Source organism: Bison bison, unplaced genomic scaffold (assembly GCF_000754665.1).
Source record: "Bison bison bison isolate TAMUID 2011002044 unplaced genomic scaffold, Bison_UMD1.0 scf7180017864261, whole genome shotgun sequence".
NCBI lineage: Eukaryota > Metazoa > Chordata > Mammalia > Artiodactyla > Bovidae > Bison > Bison bison.
In genome coordinates, this window is record NW_011494833.1 from 1,326,263 (window position 1) to 1,333,974 (window position 7,712).

General features: G+C 40.3%; 1 protein-coding gene across 3 annotated transcripts in view; it reads left to right on the forward strand.

Annotated features, from left to right (window-relative positions):
- Positions 1–7,712, forward strand: part of LOC104994589 (disintegrin and metalloproteinase domain-containing protein 28-like) — a 126,520-nt gene that overhangs the window by 52,849 nt on the left and 65,959 nt on the right. For all 3 annotated transcript variants that reach the window (XM_010848216.1, XM_010848217.1, XM_010848218.1), the window contains exons 15-16: positions 4,299–4,494; positions 6,651–6,753. In XM_010848216.1, coding sequence (XP_010846518.1) covers positions 4,299–4,494; positions 6,651–6,753 — 299 coding nt within the window. The remainder of the gene's footprint in view (positions 1–4,298; positions 4,495–6,650; positions 6,754–7,712) is intronic.

A 7,712-nucleotide genomic window follows, 5' to 3' on the forward strand; every position in this document is an offset into this window, starting at 1 on the left:
TTTTTCTGGGCTTCAAAATCACTACAGATGGTGACTGCAGCCATGAAATTAAAAGACACTTACTCCTTGGAAGGAAAGTTATGACCAACCTAGATAGCATATTCAAAAGCAGAGACATTACTTTGCCAACAAAGGTTCATCTAGTCAAGGCTATGGTTTTTCCTGTGATCATGTATGGATGTGAGAGTTGGACTGTGAAGAAGGCTGAGCACTGAAGAATTGATGCTTTTGAACTGTGGTGTTGGAGAAGACTGTTGAGAGTCCCTTGGACTGCAAGGAGATCCAACCAGTCCATTCTGAAGATCAGCCCTGAGATTTCTTTGGAAGGAATTATGCTAAAGCTGAAACTCCAGTACTTTGGCCACCTCATGCGAAGAGTTGATTCATTGGAGAAGACTCTGATGCTGGGAGGGATTAGGGGCAGGAGGAGAAGGTGACGACAGAGGATGAGATGGCTGGATGGCATCACTGACCCGATGGACGTGAGTCTCAGTGAACTCTGGGTGTTGGTGATGGACAGGGAGGCCTGGCATGCTGCGATTCATGGAGTCACAAACAGTCGGACATGACTGAGCAACTGATCTGATCTAATGACAAAGGAGCAGGTTATCTGGTCCTGTTAGGAGCTTTAAGAGTATTTTAATAATAAGCTGGGTGGAGCAATGTTGCCTACACTAGGGACAGGTTTAAGGTTGTAGGAGGTTGTTAGTAAGTGGCTTAAGGACAAAATGATAAGAGGCAATAACAGGCAACAGATCAGATGTTCATAAAAGTAGAGTGGAGATTTGATCCAGGGATATGTTTGTAGCTTTAGGAGAAGGGTGGTAAGGGTTTGGGCCCAAACAATCTGCAGGGTTAACTCCCAAAGTGGCAAACATTGTCCCTGGAAGCCCAGTTTCCCTTGAAGGGATGCCACCAACAGATTAACTTCTAGCAGGCATTGTGGGCCTGTCACCCACCCTAGCAGATTCACTGAGAGGTGCTGTTATTGCATCTGTTGTGGGAAACATGGAAGACGAAGGTGTGAATCTCTAGAGGGATTGGATATTATACAGTATTTCCCTCCCAAGGGCTACCTATTTTCTGGTTGTCCTGCCAGAAGATTGCAGAGGCCTGGACAGGGCTCATGAAAAGAGCATGAAACAAGACTGAAGCAGGCAGGGCGCAACTTTTGAAAGACTGATATAGCCCAAGGGCATAACATAAATCAATTAAAATCAAATGGGTCAAGAAGCAGACAAGTCAAATTCAACTAAAAGCCTTCAATCTGCAAATTAAATGACACATCTGGAGGCGCCATGACTGTTCTAAGGCACTGTCAAAAGACCAAGGAGTGTTTCCCCAAATGTTGGAATGATCCTCCCACTCATTAGCATATGAAATCACCCAACCCATAAAAACTAACCACACCACATTTCATGGCCACCATATATACCCTGTGTGATGGCACACACTCTGTGGACTGTGCTTCTCTGTGAATTCAAACAAATCTACCTCTTACTTATCGCTGTGTCTCTCACCGAACTTTTTTGCAATGAGACATCAAGTACTTGAGCTTCATTAGGTGCTGAAACCAGGCACCATGAGTTTTGGCTGGGCTCAAGTCCTGCCACATAGGTTTCAGTCCCAATCTTAGGTAAACAGTTTCAAACACAACTTTCAGAAATGGAAAGATGATGACCTGCCCAATACTTTGTAAACAGAGGCATAGATGGAGAGAGGAGCTAAAGGACGGGAGAAAAAAGCAGTGGGAAAAACATACCAAGGAACCCCTTTCATAACTTGCTGGAAAAACTGCTAAATGCCTGACCTGTGCCCACAATTTTCATTGGCCTGATCCTAGGCACAAAGGAGGTTAAGGACCGAAGAACCCTCACCCACTTGGGCAACAGCTACTAGGGCACAGCAGATAGTGGAGCCTTCAGGACACACTGGGGAGTAGTCCCTGCCGGAGTCCCTCAGTGGCACCCATGGCCATTCATCTGTTCACAGGGTGTTTGAGGAAATAAGAAACAAGAGACTGTAAAGGAATTAAGATTCTGTTAGCCATATGTCCATCCAGCCATAGGGGTGAGGACCTCCTACCTAAACTGGAGGTCTTCTGGAATCTGAGACTGAACCTCGTGAGCTTTTGTCCGAGTTTGTTTTTTCTGTCCCAGTTTCCAGCACACTGGGCTTCTTGTCATTTCCACTGTGCTGGGTTTCCTTTGCATTCAGCTTCCAGCATGTGAGCTTTCACCAAGTTGGTCTTCTGCTGTGCTTTGTCTCTGCCTCACTGGGGATGAGCTGAAGTTGTTTCAGCCAGGTTACATCTGGGTCATGGCACCAGATATGTCAAGGGAGTGTGTAATTTTCTTCGTTCTGTCTCACTGCAACAAAGATTTGAAATGGCGGACCAGTGTTACAGTTCAGTTACAGCTCAATTTTATTTGGCAAGCAAAGGATAGTACACTCTCAAGGCGTGAGGGTGGGCTGACCCCAAATGAGAAGCCTTAATCCATCTTGGCTTCCTCCTTTTAATACATTTGTTTCCTCCCCACTGAGCCTGCCCTATGAAAATTGAGCTAGCCAAGAAGTGGGTATGTATTTTTCACCTGAAGTTCTCACTCCAGTCCATGGGTTTTCTTTTGATCCATTTTTGTGGGCTTTTCCCTTTATTTGTCTTTTAGACACCACCATTTTGGACTCCTTTTTCCTATTCTAACTACCTAACATGTCCATAGTATTTTTCATGCAAAAATACTGGAGTGGGTTGCCGTTTTCCTCCTTCAGGGGATCTTCCTGACCCAGGGATCAAACCTGTGACTCCTGTGTCTCTTGCATTGCACACACACACACACACACACACACAAAGTGGTATTTTTCCTCAAAATATTTGCTGTTTCCTTAGGGTGAGGATATATTCATACATACCTGAAATGGATGAAAATACTATACATGATTAAATGCCAGGTAGATATATAATGATATATAACCTTTGGGTATATTACTTTCCACATATTTTTTCACTTAATTTTCCTAATGGCTTATAAAGTTAAGATTAAACTCATTTGCTAAGGGTATACATCTAACCACTGGCAAAGCCAAGTATGTATCTTTCATATCCAAAGTATGTGTCCTTCATATCCAAATTCTGGGCTGTTTTCCTACTACATGTGAAAAAGAGGAGCAGTGATCCACATTGAAGGGATCAGAGGAGTTTTCATGGAAGAATTAGGGTTTCAAATAGTTTGTGAAGTAGAGCAGATTTTATATAAACAGAAAGAAAAAAAAAATCCAAATGAGGAAAGAATAAACAGAAGGTAAAACATGGTTTGTGTGACATCTGATAAGAAAGTTAGTCTGACTGGAGCAGAGGGGCTTTGCAGGGTCTCATAGGCCCCGATGAAAATTTTGATTATATGCTCTCACCAGTGTAAAGATATTAAAAGTTTCTTGATGATGTGAAGTAGTGGTGGTTTGGTCACTGAGTCATATCTGACTCTTTGCGACCCCATGGACTGTAGCCCGCAAGACCTCTCTGTCCGTGGGATTTCTCAGGCAAGAACACTGGAGAGAGAACACATCTAGTTGCTTCAGCTAAGGAAGGAGGTGATTCCAGTATTCCACACAGGCTTCTTTATATCTGCCTGAATGGCAGGATTTCTTTGGCTAACATTTCTCTGAGCAAATAAGAGCAAGATTTGCAGTAACAGATTTTAATGGAATTAACATAGCAAATGAATGTTTTTGGTTTGTTTCTCTCTCCTAATAAATCATTCCATAGGAAGATGTGAGTGAAAAGGAAATATCTAAAATTACACTAAAAGGAATTCAGGATTAGGAAACTCGATGCCTGGGAAAATCTCAGAGCATGCTGATCTGGGCTTCGAAGCTTATCTTCCTTATTACAAAAGATTCACTTCACCAGTAAATTTCTGGAGCTGCAGATTTAAATCTCCTTGAAAATCTTGTGAAAGATGCATTTAACAAAGGGAGAGGTAACTTCCTTATTTGCATCTATTATATTGCTGGGTGTTCTAAAGTATTTTTTCGTTGTTATTTTTGTAGCAGTTGCTCTACAAATTCAGAAGTATTGATTGCTTTAACAACTCAGGGCTTGGCCAAAGTCAGTAGAAGTGACATTATAGGAGATGGTTTTGGCTTATACAATACAAATGTAAACTAAAAATAGAACAATGCCTCTAGGTACACATTGCTAATTAACGGCCACAGGGAAAATATAATTTGCATCAATTTGAGATATTATGGTAGGTCATGTGGAAAAAGTCCATGTCTACGGTTTTATTTCCCTACAGTTAAAAAAGGCTGGTGAGGTGTGCAGACCAGCAAAAGATGAGTGTGACCTGCCTGAAATGTGTGATGGCAAATCTACTCTTTGCCCCAGTGATCGATACCAAATCAATGGCTTCCCTTGCCAGAATGGGAAGGGCTACTGCCGGATGGGAACGTGCCCCACCCTGGAGAAGCAGTGCACTGACCTCTGGGGACCAGGTACGAGGACAAGCCCAGTGTCACTGGCATGTCTGCCTCTCTCCATGGAAAACTATATCATTCCAAGTGAGAGCGTTTCATCATGGCTGAAGTAGCCTTCTGTCCCATTCGTCCTTCTGTTATGGTTTCCTTTGCTGTGCAGAAGCTTTTATGTTTAATTAGGTTTCATTTGTCTATTTTGTTTCTATTTTCATCACCCTAGGAGGTGGGTCAAAAAAGATCTTGTGATTTATGTCAAAGTGTGAACTGCCTGTATTTTTCTTTAAGAGTTTTATAGCATCTGGCCTTACATTCAGGTCTTTAATCCATTTTGAGTTTATTTTTGTGTGTGGTGTTAGTAAGCATTCTAATTTCATTCTTTTACATGTAGCTGTCCAGTTTTCCCCGCACTACTTATTGAAGAGACTGTCTTTTCTCCACTGTATATTCTTACCTCTTTGATCACAGATTAGGTGACCATAGGCATGTGAGTTTATCTCTGGACTTTCTATTCTGTTCCATTGATTAATCTTTTGTTCTGATCTTTTGCTGCGAGTGTATAAGTATGCAAGATTTCTGTGTATTAATTTTGAATCCTGCAACTTTACCAAATTCATTGATGAGCTCTGCTGCTAAGTTGCTTCAGTCATGTCCAACTCTGTGTGATTCCAGAGACGGCAGCTCACCAGGCTCCCCCGTCCCTGGGATTCTCCAGGCAAGAACACTGGAGTGGCTTGCCATTTCCTTCTCCAATGCATGAAAGTGAAAAGTGAAAATGAAGTCGTTCAGTCGTGTCTGACTCCTAGCGACCCCATGGACTGCAGCCTACCAGGCTCCTCCGTCCATGGGATTTTCCAGGCAAGAGTACTGGAGTGGGGTGCCATTGCCTTCTCCATGATGAGCTCTAGTAGTTTTCAAATTCATTGATGAGCTCAAATTCATTAATGAGTAGTTTTATAGTAGGATCTTTAAGATTTTCTGTATAGCATCATGTCATCTGCAAACAGTGACAGTTTTTTGTATTTCTTTCCATTATGGTTTATTACAGGATATTGAATGTAGTTCCCTGAGCTATACGATGGGACCTTATTTCTTACCCATCCTATAATCGTTTGTATCTGCTAGTTCTAGACTCCATTGGCTTTTTATTATTTTTAACTATATTGTTGTTTTTTCAAAGGCTGGATTCATATTTTCCAGGTCTTCCTTATTGATTTCCAAAATGGGGGAGAGAGAAGGAGTAGAGGCATTAGAAAAAGAAGGATAGAGGCATTTGACTCAATAGAACTTGATTTGAAGTCTGATTTTTCATCTCTCTTTGTGGCTTTAACCAATACCACCCTCTGTACCTTTATTAACAAAATGAGAATGATAATAAGAATGGGTAATATTTATACACCATGTTCTACTGACCAGGCACTCTTCTCAGTGGCTCACATAGATTAACTCATTTAATCTTCTTAATAGTGGACTTCCTTGGTGGTCCAATGGTTAAGACTCTGTCTTCCAATGCAGAGGGTGTGGGTTCAATCCTTGGTAGGGGAACTAAGATCCCACATGACTCCAGGTATGGTGAAACATTTAAATAAATAAAGTTTGTTTTTTAAAAAAACATAATCCTAAAAACTTAAAAAAAATAATCCTCAAAATAACATTATGAGGGTATACTATCATACAGTCATCATTTTTACACAGAACAAATTGAAAGTTCAAGGCAATTAACCATATCACACAGCTGTTAACCACTGATTGCCCATCTGATGAAGACTGCATGAGAAATTAAACTTGTGATGCACATTACTTCCTGGCAGAGTAGACGTCTGACTAAGCATAGGGTGTACCTGTCACATGTGTACCCTCCAACAGGACAGCATTCCAGTATCTGCCTGTGGGCTGCTGCTAGGATAACTATGGCTTTTCTAGTTAAGTCTTCAATCTTACAGATGTTTCCAAATATTTAGATAGTCCTCATTCAAAAATAGGCCATCCAAAAGATTTTTTTAACTCCAGACATCTCTCTTGATATCATATCAAAGCAAACTATATTTCCAAGAAGAGGTATGATGCTAAAATCATGTTCTTCATGCTGGCTTTCTGTTTCATGAATCCTTTGTAGCACAGAACTACTTACCTCTCTTCTTTCCATCTATGACCTTACTGACCTTGTTTGATCCCAGGAGCCCAGGTTGCAGATAAGTCATGTTTTAGACGAAATGAAGATGGGTCAACTTATGGATACTGTCGAAAAGTGAACAACACACACATTCCCTGTAAAGCAAAGTAAGTGACCTTGCTATTTGAACTTCCTGCTCATTTTCACACGTGCTGATTTATCTCATTTAAAGAGAAAGTAATTTGGACATCATTTATTTGATAAACATTCATTGAGTGACTATTACTTGCTTTATTTTAGGCTAGGCACTGAGTTAAAAAGGTAAATAGGGAATGATTCCCATTTTTCAGTTTCTCATAATGCATGCTTCAAAGGACACCAAGTATAGCTGTTGTTAAATAGAATGAATGTTTGAGAAGGAACATACCAGAGTAAATGGGCCTCGTTGGAAATGTATACACTTATTCTCCAGTATGCTTCAGATGCTTTTCCATCTACTGCATTTCATGATGATTCTATGGTAGAAATACTTATCTTCTCAGAGGAATAAGCAACACAATGATTGTACAGTTTTTTTTTTTCTTTTTTTTTTAACTTGCCATGGCATTCCATAAAGAAAAAATACAGTGAGGGAAAAGATTGACAATTGACCTAAAGAATTTGTTTTCCATAAAAAAATTGATAGTCTGAAAAAAGAAAAGATAAAACTCTGTAATCAATGAACTTGAGATTTTTCTATATATTTCCCTTGGATTCTACAGTTCTAAGATGATTTTTAAAAATTAAATGATAATAGGTGAAATACCTGTTCCAAACTTTGCATGTGCATACTAATGTGTAACAAGACACTGAATGAAAAAGATCAGCATTTCTCCAAGTTTTTTTTTCTGTTGAAATAACACTAATTTTTCTCAAAGATAGTTATTACCAAACTATTTTGGACAGAAGATCATCTCTTGGGGAGTCTGAACCTCACAGATGGTCATGCCTTGTGGGCTCTCCTTTATAGGAAATCAGGGGAGAATATATTAATAAAAAGCTATATGTGTGTGGGAGTAGGGTGAGTGGGTAGCAATATTTAGTATGAGAAGTTGTGATAGGGAAAAAAGGCTAGGATAATTCCATC